The sequence below is a fragment of the Neopsephotus bourkii genome, unplaced genomic scaffold (assembly GCF_033783945.1).
Source record: "Neopsephotus bourkii isolate Nb327-2 ecotype Australia unplaced genomic scaffold, CSIRO-AGI_Nbou_v1 NB_1778, whole genome shotgun sequence".
NCBI lineage: Eukaryota > Metazoa > Chordata > Aves > Psittaciformes > Psittacidae > Neopsephotus > Neopsephotus bourkii.
This window is the reverse complement of record NW_026902252.1, coordinates 976,093-995,945: the sequence shown is the minus strand read 5'-3', so window position 1 is coordinate 995,945 and position 19,853 is coordinate 976,093. Positions and strand designations below refer to the sequence as shown.

The 19,853-nt window shown below is 47.3% G+C and overlaps 1 protein-coding gene across 13 annotated transcripts in view; it reads right to left on the bottom strand.

The window, feature by feature from the left end:
* EIF4G3 (eukaryotic translation initiation factor 4 gamma 3) overlaps positions 1-19,853 on the bottom strand; it is a 147,697-nt gene that overhangs the window by 40,727 nt on the left and 87,117 nt on the right. For 10 of the 13 annotated variants that reach the window (XR_009729446.1, XM_061379486.1, XM_061379490.1 and 7 more), the window contains 4 exons: positions 17,996-18,096; positions 15,437-15,559; positions 9,608-9,716; positions 3,240-4,097 (listed from right to left, as the gene is read on the bottom strand). Coding sequence is in view for 12 of the 13 variants with exons in the window: in XM_061379486.1 (XP_061235470.1) it covers positions 3,240-4,097; positions 9,608-9,716; positions 15,437-15,559; positions 17,996-18,096 (1,191 nt within the window). In the remaining variant the exon portion in view is untranslated. The remainder of the gene's footprint in view (positions 1-3,239; positions 4,098-9,607; positions 9,717-15,436; positions 15,560-17,995; positions 18,097-19,853) is intronic. The other 3 variants (XM_061379488.1, XM_061379491.1, XM_061379493.1) reach the window with 1 other exon arrangement.

The following is a 19,853-nucleotide window of genomic DNA, read 5'->3' as shown; positions in this document are numbered from 1 at the left end:
ATTATAAACCAAAGCAAAGACTTGCCATCCCCTTACAGCTCATGGGAAAGAACATATATTCCAGTGCGCTGTGGCAGCAAATCAAGGAATAGGCGATATCTGATTTATGTCTCTGGGTGCTGGGGATATTTCCAATTACTGCCCCAAGCTGCTCATTTATGGCCTCCACAGCAAAGAAACTCAGGGACTTGCAGATGGTTGGGCTACTTTATATTGAAATACATCTTATAAATGAGCTCTGCAAGAAACAGCCCTTGGAATTCAACACGTACGAAGCTTTTTTGGCTTCCTGCGTTCCTCGGAGTTCTGCCTGGGACAGCCATCAGGCTCCTGTTTTCCTCTTTGCTCCTCGTAATAGCCACAACAGAAAGGTGGTACCAAAAGATGCATTCAGAGCATGGCCTCAAGGCTTCGAGTCTGGGAGTGACACCTCCTTTAGAAATGCCCCCTCCTCCAACAGAACCTCTCCAGTTTTGTTCCCTGAGGATGCTGGTCCCTCACTGCAGCCGCCAATGCTACTACAGATAAACCAGAATCTACTGACAAGAGAGGTTGCCTGTCATTGATGGCTTCAACTGGAGCAACGTTTCAGTAAGGATGACGGTTCTCTTCTTGATAATATCTCTATTTTCTTTCCTTGCAATGAAGATGAGTAGCAATTAACAGCTGTGTGCTCTTGCCCTTTGCAGATACAACAGCTCTGCCCATCCTGAGCAGGCAGGAACAAGACCTGCACCCTCCACAACTGCAATAGTGGGAATGTGCCTCCCCATAGCCCACATTTTGGCAAATACTTGGAACAGAAACACCCTCAGTGGCAGGAAACCGGACACTTGGGTACAACATCCTGTCTGTAGGGTGAAAAACTGCAGTTCTCAGGGGTTTAATGCTCCAAAACCCACCAAATCTTCCCCATTTTGCAGGGGATTAGAAGCAAGAGCACCGACGAGCAGGCTGCAGATGAACTGCTATCAGATACTGAGACTAAGCCAATGAAGTTGCTATCTTCATCATGCAGGCTAACACAGCTTAGGACTTAGAGTAAGAGTAGACAGAATATAGTGCAAAATAGAAAGGAAAACCAAGCACACTCCAATGTCCACAAAATAAGAATACAACAGAGGCGCTCGGGCAGAGATTCTCCAACCTTGGAAATCTGGTGGAGTCGTAATGCCAGTGGAAAAGATAGAGCAGAGGTTCCCCTGGATCCCAATTGGACCAGCTCTGCTCAGAGCCCAGCTCCTCCTGCAAACACTGACAAACTCCTTTCTTGAGCTGTAAAACAGAACTGCTGGAGAATGAAGATGTTTAAGGATGTTAAACCTCTGTGGTCCTCCTCTCTCTCTACAGCTTGATGAAGGAAAACACGAAAGTCTTGTTTCTCTGACTGGGAGACAGAAAGTGCATTCTGTTAAGTGCTTGAGAAACAAGCAAATAACTTCATTCATCCCTGAAAAGCTGTCGCCTCCATCACAAAATAGGGAACGCTGCAAGTCTTAACACCACTGCGTCCCTGCCCGTGGCAGGGGTTGGAACTGGATGAGCTTTAAGGTCTCTTCCAACCCAAACCAGTCTATATTTGTGGCCAAACTGCTCTGCAGTAGGCACACATTCCTGCTGGAACCCCTAAGGAAACAGTGTTAACAGTCACAGAGTTCATGCTTACCGGCATGAGTTTGAGAGGTTTTCTTTATCCCAATGTCTATTGTACCTCCAGAGACCACAGAAAAGACTCTTGGCCTTTAGTCCAAGGGAAAAACAGTGATAGCAGCAGCCCTTCCTCCTTGCTCCTGAAGCTCAGCATCTGTATTTTCCAGCATATGGCAGAGACCTGCAATTCCTCATTCAGCCCAGACGGATGCCTGAGTGAGCAGTCACCTTCAGATGATGTTACTTAAACCTCTCTTCCTCTCTCCAAAGAAGAATTGGGAAAGTATGGCTCAAAAAATGCTTAGCACAGCAATGCAATACAGTTATAGGTCATTAAAGGAGGGGTAAAGCACCCAACAGTGACTTGGGAGAGTATTTTGCTTCCCTTGAAGCACTGAGCTTTTAATAGGAATTACAGTTTCAAGCGCTCTTATACATGACTTGAGAAATCTTCGTTTCTCTGTTGCCAAAGCCAATGCATTGGCTAATGTGGGCTGTCCATCCTAATGACATTAGAGCATTAAAATTCATCTGCTGCATAATTAAAAGCTCAAAATGCTTTTTGTTTTTCATCTAAACTACAGGCCCTCACAGAACAAGCGCTAACAGTGCAAGCTGGAGCCTGCCTGGGTAAAACCTGATTTACAGAGAGTCCCATTTCCCTGCTTTGTAAGGAAATTAATTTGTGTTATGAAGTGGCTCAGCCTGAAGGAACAGCAAGAGCCAGAGCAGTGAAATGACCCGAGCAGAATAAAAATAGAAGATGAACAGGACCCCCCCCGTGGCTGCTAGAGCAGGGTTCTTTCTGATCTTCCCAAGATACAGGGTTTTATTTCAGGTCCAGCATATTGACCTAGTGCAGCAACACACAAATATGGAACAAGGCCAAGCTCAGCTTTTCATTTAATTTAATCCATAGCAGACAGTAGCTCGAGATGCTCCTGATGCCAGTGCACATCCAGGGCTGGCTTATGAAAGAATAAACTGGAAAACACCCCAAATCCTATTTTAAATGTTACTTAAAAGACCCCAACAAACCCCCCCCCCCAAATCCCAGCCTACTCTTTCTGCTTTGCCTCTTGACCAAACTTCATCAAATTCCAAGGATATATCTAAATAAAACACCTCATTTTCCCAGCTCTGAAAGGACTCCAAAACGGGGGAAAGATGAGACACATCTAAATGCTTTAACACTGCTAAACATGCACAATAGCCAGTGTTACACTTGCCGCAGCAGCTAAATACAATCAATTGATTTAACTTGATTTCCAGTATCATTTCCAGGAAGTCCTGAAAAAAATCCAGTTTTCTATAGAAAATACAACCATGAAAAGACAGAGGTCTACATGAATCCATTCAGTGCTAACCCAGCGATGACAGAGGACACTGAAACCAAAGGCAGGTGGCAAGGCTCAGAGAAACAGCCTGGATTCTCAAAGGCAGATATAGAAATGTCGAGTCTTAGTCACGCAGCACGATCAGATTTTGCTTTGGCAGACAGAAACGGAAACACCTGATGAAGGAACCACCCCAGATCCCTTTCCATCATCCTCCAGTTCACTGCACGCACCCACGGTGCCAACACTTACCTGGGACAGGACTCTTGCTCGAGTTTAAACTCTGAGCCTCCGTGCTCTCCTCCAGTTGCCCATCTGCTTCTGTCTCTTCCTTCTGTTCAGTATCTTTTACCTCTTCGCTAAGAGTAGTTCTTGTGCTCTCCTCTCCTTCTAAATCTCCCTGGACAACAGGGAGGGCACTAGGAGATGGAAGAGGAGGTGGAGAAGGAGTTGTAGTGGTAACAGCAGCAGCAGCAACCAAACTGGGAGGAGATGGTGGCGGGGGAGTGGGAGGTGGGGTGGGAGGAGGAGAGGGAGCAGCGTGAAGAGCACTGGAAGATGGCACGCTTTCCACTTCTGCTGGAGGTGCTTCGGGGGTCTCCAACTCAGCAGTCAATGGTGCAGCTTCCGTCTGGGCTACATCTACAATGCTCTCTGCAGCAGTTACCTTTTCACTAACTCCATTCACCTCATTAATTAGATTAGTACTAGCAGTCACTGGAATATCACTAGATGCTACACTACTAGGCTCCTCGCACACCTCGGCATCAGCCTCTTCTGCTGGCGAAGGGTCTGACGTGTCCGTGCATGGTGTGGCATTGGATATAGGCATTGCCTCCTCTTTTGGGGAAGCCAGTTCACATGTCTCCTCTGAGTCAGCTGTGAAGGGGGGTTTACTAGAAACGGTGACAACAGCAGCAGATGGAGCAGCAGGAACAACTGCGACGGGAGCGGTCGGGGTTGGCGATGGAGCAAGAGGAAGTTCTGGTGGGGTTTCCACTGAGGTGGCCTCGGCCGCCTGGCCAGCTTGATCTTTTTTCTCCCCAGTAGGTTCTGGTCTGAGGACTGGAGAAGGAGGTTTTAATACTGGGTCTGGTTTTGGCTTCTCTTCTGGGAAAGGAGAGAAACAAAGGCAATGTTACAAACAACAAAACAACCCCACTTCCCTTTGCTGTACCTAAGCCCCCCGGTTCCCCTCGCCTGCATCCTGCCTTCCATCCAAGAAGCTCCAAGGAAGCCACCTGAAGTTAACCCTGCAGGTAAAAGGGAGCTCCAGGCAGCCTGCAGCCAGTCTCAAACACAACCCCTGCTCCTGGTTTTCTGAATGTAATGGCCTTCACAGAACAGGCCTGGGAAATGTTACAAAAGGTGCATTTTGTGCAGAAACTTGCAGCTGAAAATGGAATTTTTCTTGACAGAAATGACAAAAGCATCACTTTACTTGGGTTCTGCCTCAGAGGAGCCTGGGGCTGCAACCCCGAGCCACGGGCCATTCTTTTACAGATGCCACGTGTTGTGCCATTATGAACACATGGGATGCATTGAGTTTATTTTTCCCCTTGTTATTCCTCAGCTCCACCACCATCAGCACACCAGACTAAAGGACACATCCTCTCTGTCTGTTCTAAATTCCAGCAGATACCTCTGTCCAAAGAAAGCAGAACCAAGAAGGGATTTAAGCACAGCCAAACAGCATCATCAGCTCTTGATGTTTGTGGTCCAAGGGTATCAAGCAGGGAAAAGGTACCTGCATGTGTCACACCAAACCCCAAACTACTGAGCACAGAGAAGTCCCTGCACTGATGCTGTGATGACCAAAAAGCTTTGCAATACCAGCCCTGCTGCAACCACCATGCAGCTCCCAAAGCTGAGCTGCGTTTAACACATTTATTCCCACTTCTTTTGAACAAAGTATGAGCCAAGATCCTAAAATATCCTACAGAACTACTTAGGATCTCTGTTACACCCTCTCCTGCCTCTGATTTGGTGACAGGATGTAGGTAGACTGTGAGATCTTGTGTAGGGAAGTGGCTCCATGCTACGACTCTGCAAGACGGATGAGACACTCAAAGCCAACGTCCTGGACTCAACAGCCCAGTTCTAACTAAGCCCTGTTACAAGATCAGCTTTGTCTGGCCTCAGGGAGCTGTGCTCTGCCCCACCAATGCAAAACACCCCAGGGCTTTCTGAGCCCTGAAGCATCAGGGAGCTCCTTTGGGACACTGCAACAGCAGGCAAAAGTAATTCTGGAAAAGGCAGAGGCACAAACCCTGCTGTTCAGATTAGGAAACGGAAGGCCACATCCAACCCCAAACCCAGTTAGAACCGGATGATTTGTAAGGTCCCTTCCAACCCAAACCATTCTATGACTCTATGATCAAAAGTCAGTTAGAACTCAGGTATGGCTTTGCTTGGTCTTCTCCAAGCTCTTTTGGCTTTCCATTTGGGGCTTATTCAACAGATAGGCTGAAGGAAAAGGGTTTTTGAAGGAGAACCCATCTGAAACTGCTTGCAGCACCAAGTCCCATCTTCAGGAACAGCTGGAGCAATGAAGAGTTTTGCTCCCAGCCGTCGACATCCCCGGCAGTGCTAAAGGGAGGACCATGGCCAAAGCAGTAGTTTAACTTAATGAGGCACGTAGGGATATGGCTTTGGAGGAGGATGACAAATGAGGGAAAAGATGGGAGAAAGTATCCCAACATCTGATTTTGATTCCAAAGGCTCCGTGGAAGAAAAAGGACCCGGGAACTGCCTTAGAAAAGCAATTGTGTCACCTCTGGTTTCTGGAACATCCTTTGCAGAACTCATGCAGCATTCCTGACATTTACAGCTCGCTGTAAACAACTGCCTGGATATTCTCTCCCTTGAGTCAACTGCGATTGCTCCAAAACAAAAAGAAGGCATCTGAAGTGTCCAGAAAAACATTCCAAGAGATAAAAACCGCAGCAAAAAATACACGACTGTGTTTTAAACCAGTGTTCAACCACTGTCCTCCAACTGCACCTTATTTGGCCAATGGATCAGCCACCAATACAGGCTGCGTGTGCAAAATCCAAGGAGGAAAGCAATTTGAGGTGGGGGATTTCAGCACAGGAACGAGCAGGTTTGGCTGAAGAGAAGTAAAGCTTAACTGGAACCAGCAGAGAACAACTCTCCAAGCCCTGGCAAAGGAACATTGATCCCTGCCAGCTACGACAGCAAGTGTCACATGGAACAACATACAGTTGGGAAGGGAAAACAAAAATCAACGCAATTCATCCCAAGTGAATCAGATCCCTTCTAAATATGCCAGCATCACTCCTGACATTATATTTAGAAGGTATTTACAGGAAGCACTGGGCTGTTCAGGAGCAGAGTTTGCTCCTTCAGGAGGTATTTTTGATCAATACAGATCTGGCCAAGTTACTCATTAGAAATACTGTGACCAACTCAGCAGGACAGATGCTTGCTGCCTCCTCCATGCAGAGACATAAAGGCCTGAGAGGGACCTGGGTTGCTGCGTGGTCATGGCAGCAGGGACCGCCTGGAGCAGTGCATGGGGAAGATTTCACTGGACACAGGGATTGGTTTCTGCTTCGTGGTGTTTATCTGGAAATGATCGCTGGGCTTGCTGCCATCTTTCCATGCTCTGTCCCGGTGCTGCCGCCGGCTTCGCAGGCAGCTTTTGGAGCCCACGTTAGGAGCCCTGCTGTCAGCCGAGCAGCTCGAAGCTTTCCAGACTTCAGGAGCTCTGCTTTCCACAAACTGTGTCCCACATTTTCCATGTCCACTGCAGCGTTTACAGAGAGTTAAAACCCCATAATGATAATACTCCAAACATCGCACTGAGCCTGAAGCTGAGTCAAAGAGGACAACTCTGATTTCATGCACAATTATACCCCGTTACAACTGGCCTGAAGCCAGGTTCCTGCCCTGTCTGCCACCAGCTTGACCTGGATTCTTCAGCAATATCCTCACCTTCTGCAGCCCGGCTGTTACTAGGAGCACCTCTAGGAATGACAGCTGCCTGTCTGTTCCCAAGTAACGCTCCTTCTCAAGGTATCAGAGCAGCAAAGTTCAAATCATCTTTGAAGCCTGAAAAGCCAGAAGCTGCTGTAAAAGCAGCAAATGCCAAATGCTTGTCTTTTAAAGGAAAAAAACCAGGACGTTAAATGCAATACAGTCCCAAATCCAGCCTTGCAAAAGCACAGGGATTGCAGTTGCTCACAGTGGAAAGTAACAGAGGCCGGGCTGCCGGCACCACACATGCTTCAATCCCGATCCTGGAGCCAGCCAAGGGGCCACAGTTATAAATAACTGCAGAATGATCACTGAATACCACAAACTTGGAATGACAGCTTTACCCCAAACCTCAACTGATGCAAACTCGTGCCCGAAGTAAAGGGCACAAGTGAGGATGCGATCCAGAGGATGAACACGGTGGAGAGGTCTTAAGGGACCTGATAATACTCGTTTTAACCAATGTTTGCTTAAGAAAGCCATGCACCCCATCTATGCCTGGTTTTACCTGGGAACAAAAACCCCAACATCAGGCACAAAGTGAGAAATTATTATTTCCAGAAAGATGTGCCACTAGCTTGCCTGAAATCAATGATTTCAATGGTATCTAAAGTTCCTTCCCCTTCCCTTTGCTCTGTGCTGTGACCAAGCCCACTGCTGCTGCCCCAGCTTGAGGTTCATGGTGTTGTTTCAGGGTGCTCTTGCTCTGCTGTGCTCACCCAAATGCACTCTTGAGCAGTTTTTGGATTGGAACAAATGTTTGACTCTTTCTGGGATGGAACAGATATAAATACAGGAAAGCTCATCAGCGCTAAATCCCACTTGAAGCTTTGATTTATAGTTAACCCAGCACAGTCAGACCTGTGTAACTAAATAAAGACCACATCCAGTTCACTTCCAGTTCCCTACAAAGGGATTAAGTTAAGAGAGAAAACCCACCTGTCCTGGAAATACAAGTTTTCATACGCCAGGGAGGTAAAGTGCTGGATTTTATGGTTCAACATTAACTTGCTCAAAAGGGCAGATGTATTTTGGTACTTGCACCTCAGGCATCAGTTGTTCAAGTCCCGGTGCCACCATGCACCTTGGCATGCTCAGAGATACCCCTGGGATGTGGGTGCCTCGGCAGAGGGGGGACAAGGACATAGACTGGGAAGAGCAGCTGTGCCAGAGCTGAGCGAGCCTGCGAGTCCTGCTCAACCACCACCATCATCATGGATTCCATGGGTATTCAAACCCACCCACAGCGCTTTAGGTGACACAGACATCCAGGTTTTGCACAACTGTACAGAGCCATTGTCCTGCTTCATGTGGGAGATGGGACCAGATGAAAGGGGAGACTGAGCTGAGCTCTTAGGCAGAAGCTCTTCCCTGTGAGGGTGCCCAGAGAAGCTGTGGCTGCCCCATCCCTGGCAGTGCTCAAGGCCAGGTTGGGGCTTGGAGCAAGCTGCTCCAGTGGAAGGGGTCCCTGCCTGTGGCAGGGGTTGGAGGTTTAAGGCCCCTTCCAACCCAAAGGAGTCTGGGATTCTATGAATCTCAAAAGCTTCCACTTCAACCATTTCCAGACACTGCACCAGTTCAGAAACATATCCATGGAACGATTTTCCCTGGGGGAACACCCTGAAGCCTGCACCACTGGCTGTAAAAGAGCAACATTTCCAGTAAATTTTATCATCTGATACAAATGAGCCTCAGGGATCTCTCCTTTTACTTCCAAGCAGCAATGATGCCGCTGTTTGCATCTAGGACAGCTGAAGCATCACATGCAGATTCTCCCCTCTTTCCTCATGAATGAAAGGGCATTTCTCCTTTGGGCACCCCTCGGAGGCAGAACCTCCAACACTGCAGTGCGGAGAAGAACCGGGACACAGCGGTGGTGTCGAGCTTGAATCCCTACACTGGCTCCGTTAGCTTGACAGCAGCACACACCTCATTAAACTGCTGTTTAATGGCTTTTAGGTGGCTGTAAAGTGTGGGAAGAGACTTGGCACAGGTTCCATCCTCCCTCCTGGGACACCTTTCCTTTGAACTGGTTAAAAGAACCTGCCTTTAAATGTATATTCTTGGATAGGAGATGGAAATGTCATCACTTTGAGAAACTTTTTCCATCCGTGCTGTCCTTCCTAAGCCAAGTCTGATCACTTTGCTCACGAATATGTCTTTTTTTCTAATTAATATTGCCCATGTCCTGCAGGACAAGACAGAGCAGCAGCTCTGGAGGAGCCATATGATGCTCTGGTTACGTGCCGTACCTATGGCTAATTGTCCAAGTGATCTAAAACCTCTCTGGCCAAGAGCATTTTGCTGGAGGGTGGCACATGGGCAAGAGGAGGCTCTCACTTCCAGATGCTCTGAAACAACATTTAGGACATATAAGCTCGGCTACAATTATTTTTAACTGGTTTCACATTGGCAAATTTCAATTAATTCCCTTAGCAACACATTGTTAAAATGTTCCAGTGGAGGCAAAGTCGTCCCTCCCCTCCTATTTCTGCTGAGTGCTTGTCTCCATGCCAAAAATACTCAAACTAAAACAAGAAACGAGGCAGGAAAAAAAAAAAAAGAAAACGAAAAAGACTAAAAATAATCAGGGAGGAAATAGGAAATATCCATCAACAAACCTTGCTTCGGGTTGCTAGTCGCAGTGACAGGGGTGCTGGCAGCGAGGTGGGTGCTCTCCACAGTCCCATAGACCACAGGGCTGTGCTCGGGGACCTGGCTGGACAGCTGCTGGGATGTGAAGTACAAAACAGGGTGACAATGAGCGTGTGAACATAAGAACCAGCAACGTGGAGCACAAGCAAGTGGGGAAGAGGGTGGGGTAGGAAAGAAGAACCAAGGGTGAGGGGAATAAAGAGGGAAGGTACCAGACCGAGTGAATGAATTCAGAAAGTATGTGGACAAGGGAGGGAGGAAAAGGCACCAGGAAAAGGGGAAAGAGGGACAATCACAGTTAACAACGAGAAGGAGACAGCACAGCACAGTTATTAACACACTTCATTCTCCAAATGCTTATCCTAAGAGCAGCAGAAATGTTCATCTGGGTAGGCTGCAGAAAGCTGGATACACACAAGCTGGACCCTTTTAATCTGTGTCTGCTTTCTGAACTCCACTCCTTCCTCCACTCATCAGTTACTTCAAACACCTTAGATATTTCAATATTCATTTATTTCTCTGCGTATTTATTTATAGACAGATAACGTGTGAGCAAAGAGTGCTTTTTTATCTCCATGCACACATAGGAACTTGTTATTGCAATAGGAGAAGAATCTGGATTGGTTATACCTCGGTGGTTGTATGAAGGAATCATCTGATACCTTCTACAAAGAGACGTAGGGATGGTGCCTGCTGGGTCACCATCAATCTAAAGGAGAGCAGGAGGAGCTGGTTCCCAATCAACGGGGACTGAGCCTGAGGTTTTCTATATAGAGAAATAAAACTGTGAGACCAACAAAGTCACAAGAGTGAAAAAGCCACAGCCTGCTGCAGAGACCTGACCTGTGTGCCCACTGTTAACGGGACAAACACCTCACTTGTGTTCACAATGGTTCCATAAAGACAAAAGAAAATCCCCTGTATTTTAGCTCACAGTTTAAGGAAGACCTCGTGTAAGAGCAAGTGACTGCAGCAAAGTCACTCAAAGGTAAAGGTGAATCCCTTGGGTATGTTTGAGTGAACGCAGATGGGGCAACTCAAGTCTTCACAATTGCAAAACCCTTCAACATGCTGCAGGGACCGTGGGAGGATGAAAATGGGGCTGAATTCCAAGTTAATACTCGGAAGCAGAAGCCACGCTGTGTGTTGCAGGTGCCTGTTCTCATCCAGTCACTCACCCAAGCCAACCATGCACAACATCCATGGGAAAAGGCATTTTGGAGCAGTCAAAATAAAGCCGAGTGCCCAGGACACAGGTGTCTGAATGCCTTTTTTGGGCAGGCTATCAGAAATACAAACTCCCTGGCAACCTGCTCCTCTTCCTGGGACTCCTTTTTCCTCCCATTTCCAGCTATTTTATCTAACAGTGCAGAATAAGGAGTGAATTATCTTCAACAGGACACTTTTCACCATTTCAGGACACAGAAAGGTAAAGGAGCACTGGGAAAAAGCACATCTGGAAAAAGAGAGACCTAAGTAAGCGGGGTGAAGGGTTGAGATTTTATTTGGGATTGCTCCTCTTCCTGGAAGGAGCCCGATGAGATTGGCTGGAGGATGGATGAGGAATTGCATCCCGACCTCCAGCCAAAGAAGGAAGCCAAAGAAAACACGGTTTCACACATGAGCCAGTCTGGAGAAGGCTTTCCCCTCATCCTGTTTTATTTCATGTAAAATTTATGGATGAAAGCAGTGGGGAAAAAGGGGAATGTGATGAGAATGACAGGGACCAAGCGAGACTGGTGGGCAAGGAGCCTGGAAACTCCCTGGGTCAGAAAACTGGTTTTGTTAAGACCTTTGGAAAACACTCTGTTTTGTGGGAACAGCATCACTAAGTAATAGAAATGGGACTGAAGGCCTGACCCTTCCAGGCTCGTGGCTTCGAACTGGAGCATTCAGAGACTTTCCAAGGAAAAACCCCATTTAAAATTACTCTCATGATTAATGATGCTAAAAGTTGCTCTGCGTTACCCCATCCTACTGCAGCTGTGCACTGAGAAACCCAAAGTGTGACAAACTCATTGACACTTGGAAGAGGCTCCCCAGGAAAATGAGAGTTTCTCACTTTCAAAGGTGCTCTTCTGTGTTAGGGACTGGTGAGTAAACACCAAGACCAGATTCCATATGTGGGCCTGGGGTTTATTTATCTTCCCAGTAAAATATATAGCATGAAAAATAGCATTCAGCCAGAAACATAAATAACATCACCTAGAAACACGTAAGTAATGCCTTACTGCCAGCTTCCCTTGCAGGAACTTTAAAGCACTTCAGCACCACTGTGGAGGTGCTGGGAAGGCTCCATCTAAAGCACTTTCTGGTCAGCTACAAAGCAGGAGGTACAAAAAGCATGGCAAGGGCTAAAACCTCGTGGCTTGAGGCTTGCTTGCCTGATAGACAACTTCAGTGTTCTTTTGGTGTGAAGCACTTGATCTCCTGAGAAGAGGGGGTGCTCTGGGCTTGGGCTGTCAAAGTTTCAGGGTTACTGTGAGTCAGTTAAAAAAATAATCCAAATCTAAAGGAAAAATCCCATTTTTTTATATCTATTATTACTGCTGCTATTATTATTATTATTATAAAAGGCTTCTTGAATTTGGGTCAGGGACTGGTCTGTGCCCTTCTTGAGCAAGATTTTCTCCATGCATACGCCATTTAAATAAAGAGATTACAGAATCAGACACTGGCAGTCAATATAACAGAAGTATTACCCAAATTCAGCCCAGAGATTGCACAGCCACACTTTGAGTGTTCAATCAGATGAGATCTCATCAACCCTCCCAAACTGCAGGGTTTGATCCCAAGGAGCGGTGGAACAAGACACCAGTAACGCTGCTGCCCCTGCACCCAACAGGGACTGTTTCACAGGGAGTTGTTCCCAGGGGAAGCTCACACTGACTGGTCACTGCTTTTATCAGCTGCAGAAAGGGAATATAAGAAAGCTCTGGAATGTTTGTGCAAAGTTGTAGCTGAGTCAGTTCTGGAGCAACAGCACAAGAGGGACCTGGAGCTGCTGGAGCGAGGCCAGAGGAGGCCATGGAGATGCTGCGAGGGCTGGAGCAGCTCTGCTCTGGAGCCAGGCTGAGAGAGCTGGGCTGGGGCAGCCTGGAGAAGAGAAGGCTCCTGAAGGGGAGACCTTAGAGCAGCTCCAGTGCCTAAAGGGGCTGCAGGAAAGCTGGAGAGGGGCTTGGGACAAGGGCCTGTAGGGACAGGCCAAGGGGAATGGCTTGAACCTGCCCGAGGGGAGACTGAGCTGAGCTCTTAGGCAGAAGCTCTTCCCTGTGAGGGTGCTGAGGCGCTGGCACAGGGTGCCCAGAGAAGCTGTGGCTGCCCCATCCCTGGCAGTGCTCAAGGCCAGGTTGGACACAGGGGCTTGGAGCAAGCTGCTCCAGTGGAAGGGGTCCCTGCCTGTGGCAGGGGTTGGAACTGGATGAGCTTTAAGGTCCCTTCCAACCCAAACCAATCTGGGATTCTGTGATGAGCCTATGAATATACAAAGTTTACTCATTTTCGGCTGTTCAATACTGTAACATCCACTACTGGAACATTCCACTACTGGAATTCAGGCACTGAGCACAGTTATTAAGGCACAATCTAATTTCATTCAAGATACTAAACTTGCTCCAAAGAAATGAATTGGAGATGATGTTGGGACAATAACTTTGAATTTCCTGGCTTAAGTGGGCTTTAATTTTCAGTTATGTTACACTAATGAACTTTTTCTGGTGAGCACTATTCCAGAGCTCTTCTGTGATTAACAAAAGTGGTTCCAAGTACCTCATCAGAACGAAGCCTGGATATTAAACAATGAAGTATTTGCATACCTTACTCAGAGTAGATGATTGGACATCACTGCTGTGCTCTGCATCTGAATTACAGCTGATCAAAATTCATGCCTATTAACCTCCTCTTGAAAAACATTCATTTTGTCCTGTTTGACTTAATTGTAGAATCTTAAAATAGTTTTCAGAAGGCCAAAGTGATCCATAAAGTGCCTGAATTAGCTGCACCATGCATAGGCACGACCTGAAACCTGGCTGCTTTCAGCTCTTCCACACTTCTAATGGGGAAAGTCATTCAGTATGAGACAATGGGAAGGGGATCTCACCAGCAGGCAAACACTTGGCATCTCTAGTGTCTCCTCTGATGGAAAAGGCTTGGAAAAGTCTAATTGATTCTATATGTAACCAGCTCTGGGTTCTGTCCCCTTCCAGCTCTACTCACAAACCCCCAGACCAGAAACCCCGTGGCAGAAAACAGGTTATTCCAGCTGAGTATCACACACCTTTGTTGCAGAACCAGGAGCTGCTCGAGGTGTCTTGCTGCTGCTTCCCATGACGGAGACCAGCAAGAGAAAACAGGTGACCCAAAAGTGATGCCTTCACATGACAAAAGGGTGTGATTGAACCAGGGTGATGGCTAAAACCTGTAACTATCCTGTTGGCCACAAGGGCCAACACATCTCACACACCCCTGTGACACTTTCACTGGCCCAGATACAACCTCAAGCTCCCACTCCAGCACAGGGTGTCTCAAGGTGAGCTTGTGCTCTTGCCTCAACAAAACTACCCAGAAGCAGAGGGAAAACAAGGTGTCAGCTCAGGAAAGGCTGGTTTACCTGAAAGCTGGCAAAACCTGGGGACACTGAACAGTGAAGAACTTTGGAAGAAGAGGAAATTGCACCCCAGCCTCAGCCAGGCTCTGATCGAAAGCCTACCCATCACTTGGAGAACCTTCACATCTTCTAATCCAAGCAGTGGACAACAGCCTCCAACAAACACAGCCAACCTCCAAGGCTCGTGCCAAAAAATAGGAGTTCCTTCTCCAATTGTTCAAAACCTTTTCAGTTTAGCAGCCTGTGGCTTAGCAGCATCTCTCCCAAAGGAGAGGGAGAACTAAGAGGATGTATGAAGCCAAGAGCAGCGACACCAAGCTGGGAGGGGGGAAGAGGACCACAGCCTCTCCATCTCTGATGATATGGGGAGAGATCAAGGAGGCATCACCTCTTCCTGCTGCAGGTGGGGAAGGGGGGTCAGAAATCATTTCCTGATTAGATAACATGGCCACTTCCAGCCAAAGCAGCTCACGTTGTGATGGACCTAGGTTGACGTCAGCTCCGCTGGTCTGCAAGGCTCTGGCTCCAATAGGACAAGAACAGACGTGCATTTCCAATCAGTTTAACTTCCACATGGACTTCCCAGGTAGAGCAGGATACAGAGACTTACAAGGGCCCAAACTCAAAGGTGTGTGTCAGAAAGATTCCTGAGCTATGGAAAGTGTCACTTTGGGATATTTATGCTTTTTCCTACACCAGAAAAATGCATGTTTTAAGGCTGAACAGGTAGAGACCAAACGTGCAATAGATTTATCCCAGTTCTCTGACAAAATTCCTGAGCTACAGGAATTCTGGTGACTCTAAAACAACACTACTAAGGCAGAAAGACATTAGCATGGACAGTGATACAGGCATGAGATGGCCTTTCCTCAGGTACACAAGACTGACAGAAGCATCACATTTCTCATTTCTTCCTTAACACTGGAAGTCTTTACAAGCTTTAAAACCTATTGCTGACGCAGAAGCAGGGATGGGCAACAAGCAGCAGTGCTGCAGCTCCATGTTTTCCAAGCTAAAGGCTGGGTTAGGGTTAGGGAGACAACAAATCCTTGTAAAACATTGACAATTTAGGACCATCCCGGTGTTGGAGGTGAGGGGTGGCGTGGACGGGAGATGCGGGGTTTGACTCTAACAACCAGCAAAGCAAAGCAGACATCACTGGGAGAGGGCTACAGGGCCACTTCCTTACCTGAGGTGGAGTCGGTGTGGAAGTGGGTCTCACGATGGGAGGCGTTGGGTTCCTGCTGCCCCCACCAGACATGATTTCTTCTGTTATATCTTTGCCTCCCTGGTTGGGATCCCGGATTCGGATCTACAGCATTGAACAGAGAAGGGATTCAAGTGAGTCTTCCCACTACACACTCTCCTTGGGGTTTATGGAGAGGAGACATGGACAGGCTATAATTCCATTACACCCGGTAGGAGCTGCTCTGGGTTGAGTTGATGCTCTGCAGAACGCTGGAATGTGGTCTGTTTTGATAACTTGAAATGCCTGGTATCTAATTTAATCCCTTAATCTCTAATTTAATCACAACACCACACCAGTTAGGCCTAAATACCTGCACCCAGTGTGTGACCCTGTAATTCAGAGCACGGTCCCTACTGCAGGATAAGAAGTTTACTGCAGCTTAGAAAATCTAGCAGACAGTTTAGCTACAGAACTCATCTGCCAGCCAGGGGAAAGTGCAAGAATTAAACGAAAAGGCCCTGTTTTACCCTGATATGGAATCCAGTGACCTTGCCAAGCCAGCTGCTGGTGAAGGGGGAAAGCAAATCAGCTCTTCCTGCCTTTCCCTTCCAAGCTGGGAAGAGTCACACCAAGAGAAGAGAGGGAATCAACCAAAAAATCCTGAGCGGAGGAAAGGGAAACCACAAGAATAAACTCAAGTCCTATGAAACTCATCAGCATTTAGGAAACGAGCCTGGGTTGGAGACTCTTCACAGCCCCAAAATGGGAAAGGAAAAACATCTTCCAAAATAAACCACTCAAGAGCACACTCGTTTGAATCCTCAGCTGACACTGGAGCCGATCTGAGTCACTGAACACTGCAACAGTCACACTGCCTGGGTCAATCTGAAACAGAGCTTTTAATCTTCAATACAAGAGTTAAAGATTTTCACAAGCCTGAAGCCAGTGCTGCTGTCTGTCCCCCTCAGAAGCTCCTGGTTTAACTCCACTGAAATTGGTGCTGAAGTCCCCATCATGCTGAGCATGATGCACAACCAAAAGACACAATCTTTCTGAGGGCAGGGGGCTCTCTGGAAAGCACCAGGCTTTAATCAGCACCATACAAAGTCAGAAGCTGCAGAAGGGGTTTGGGATTTACCCACTTCAGTGCCTGGCTCTTTGATTTACAATAAATACACACATGGTGCTTGGGATGCTGGCAAGATGTGCTCCTCTCTTAGTTTTGATGGAGTTTTGCTGCTAAAACATTTCGTTAACCACAGCACAAGGACTCAGGAGTTGGCCCAAATCTCTGCCCTCTCCTCCTCCCAGGGAATGTTTTCATGCCATGCTTGATGGTTTGTAGGACTTGAATGCTCACTTAATGGTGCAGAAGGGCACGTGTATGTATATACATTTAGTTTTTCTTTAATGTCTCTCATTTCTTCAGTCCCAACCCCAGTTAGCAAACTGGAACAGAGCATTCAGGGCCAAACAGCTCAGGCATTTAAGAAACCTTTTGCCTTTCCGCTTCGGAGAACTTGGCTTCCCTGGCATGAAACTGCCTTAACCACAGCTGAATGTTTCTGAATGTCTCTGCATTTCAAACAGCATCAACGATGTGGCCATGCTGTGCTCTGGATGCTGAGAAGAAACTCCTCAGGCCTAGCAAGGAGGTGGCAAGAGCTGCCTCACCCTTTGCTGACAGCAGCTACAAGAAAAGCCACTCTCACAAGCCCAGTGGACACATTGTTCAGCTCTTCCAGTTTCCCAACTCAAACTTCATCTCAGACCAGCTTCAAAACTCAAAGACACAAACATATGAGACACATACAAGTCCCTTTCCCCCACTCCTCCCTTTGGAAACAGTTGAGGGCTTTCAAACCACTCCAAAACATGCAGTGATGTAAAGCAATTTCCTTTTCATCCACAAGTTTAAGACCACTCTGAACTCTTTCTGTTTAAACAATACATTCACTCAGTGTGCCTTCACTATTCCCTTCCACTGTCCACCTGCAATAATAATCCAGTGATAATGCAATAATCTGCCCCTCTCAAACTCTCACCAGTGAATTGGGAAGTGAGGAAGTGTGGCCTCCAAATCCCTCAGCACTTCCACGTGTTCAGGTTCTTTCAAGCCTGCCCATATGTCCATAACTTGCTGGGTTTCTGCCTTTTCCAAGGCAAAACCTATTTCTTTTTAGTCAGTTGCACCCAATTCCCAACTCTCCCAAACCGATCCGGGTCTGTTCACTGGTACAGCTCGAAGCAGCAGCACAGGCAGCTCAGGGACCAGGCCTGGGCACCCAACACTGGTTTCCATTTATGTTCACTGCAAAACCACCAAAAACCTTTTCCGTTTTGTCTGGCTGAGATGTCACAAACCCAGAGCACAAAATCCCCCCACAAAAATCAGACACTTGCAGCATTGTGCAATGTTTAATTACACTTCGCCTGTGAAACTTGGTCTCTCTGTGATGCTAAAGCTCAGTTTAAGCTTAAGATCATCAATAACTTCCTTCAAGCTTACAACCAGGACAGACCTTGGGTGGGATGTACCAATCCATGACCATCACTCACCGTTTTTTTCTCTCTTTTAGCTGGTGGAGGCTGCTGCTGCTGTGTAGGCACTATGATGGGTGCTGACTGATACACTGGCTGACTTGGGTAGAAAGGTGTTCCTGGGAGAGGAGAGAACAACAGAAACAAGAGGGAAAAGGTCTATTAATGAAACTAAACCAAGTGCATGATGTAAACCAGACCCATGTGCTCCTCCCTCCCTTCAAACCCCACAACTACAAGCATCCACCTGGCCTGTGTTTTGCTCCTCCCCACTGCCATAAGCCAGAAGCTGTTGCTCCATCATGACACTGATGAAGTCCCTATTTCATTTCTTATCTCCATGAACACAAATGTCATTACAAGCAATGTTCTCATGCTGCACACAGAAAAAGCATGGCCAGGTTTATTGTGGAATTACACCACCTTGATGATTACATTCATAATACCCAATGGAGTTTTGTTAGGTTTTTCTGTCTGCAGTAAGACTGGCTCAGAATGACCAAGTGCTTTAAAATCATGCCACATATAAAGGTGGCCTTGTAGAGCAGTCTTCTGCCTGCAGATTAGACATCAGGGGCACATGGAAGATGGCACTGGGTTTCCTTCTCTCCAGGCATGAATGCCACAGGACTGCCTGTCTGCACTTGTGTCTGGAGCAATCTCACTCATCCTCCAACTGAACCAACCTTTAAATGAGTTGTGTGTCTGTAACCTGAACAGGAGGTTACTGCTATCACAAGTAAATGGTGAAATCCAAGACACTGAATGAAGGCAACCCAGCACAACCTGATCTGCAGTTTCAAAGGCTGCAGTTCCCTAAACTGGGAACTGGGAAGCAAAAGCTCAGAGCAGGCTCCTGTTTGCATGCTCAGAGGGAGAACATTTCTCTGCTGAGATAGTGGGCAAGTAGCAGAGAGCATTGCCTGGCACTGGCTTAGGGCTGTGGAAAGCTCAGCTGCCCAAATTCCATCCTGGATGCTGCAGTGAAGGTGGCCTAAATGATTCAATAAACTTCTTATTGTGAACTCCAGTGACTTCAGATCTGGCCTCAGGGCACAAACGTCTCTGCCCTAGACTCACAGACCGGTTTGGGTTAAAGGGACCTTCAAGCTCATCCAGTTCCAATCCCCCACCATGGGCAGGGTCACCTTTCACTGGAGCAGCTTGCTCCAAGCCCCTGTGTCCAACCTGGCCTTGAAAGAGTGCCTGCAGCTTGGGAAGCAAGAACCCTCCTGCCTCTCTCTTTAAGAACACTAACGAAGCCTCAAACTCTTCCAAGTGCTGCTTTGGCCAAGCTGGCCAGGTGAACAGCATGAGCTTGGATAACAGGAGCAAGCCTGGGAGCCTGGGAGCCTGGGTTCATCATCTTGATTTCCAGTTTCCTAGAAACCAGATCTAATCAGCCAGCCTGTGAGGTGATCCCTGCCTCCGACTGAGCCACAGAAGGAACTCAAGGAAGGAATCCCGAAAAGCAAGAGTAACTTCTGGGAAGAAATACAGCTCCTGTGGCAACAGACCAAGTGCAACAAAGTGCAATTTTCTGTGCAGCTCTGTTCTCTGTGCTTTGGTTTTTGTTCCTGTTTTGTTCCCAGTTCAGCAGCACCCAAGTTTCATTCTCCTTCCTTTCCATTCATCCTGTCAAGGTCTTTCCGGATGCAGCGCAGAAGCTCACTGATACCAAATGACGACACATTGCAAAGCTGAGACAATTACAGAGGATGCATTGTCCATCACCCCAAGTATTGTCCTCTGCAGTACTTTCCCTTCCCCCTTCTTTTCAGCCTGCCAAACTGCAGTGATTTCGCATCTAGCAGCCACACTGGCTACAAAGTCCTGAGGTTTACAGGCAAGGCCCCTGCCAGCAGCATTATCCATG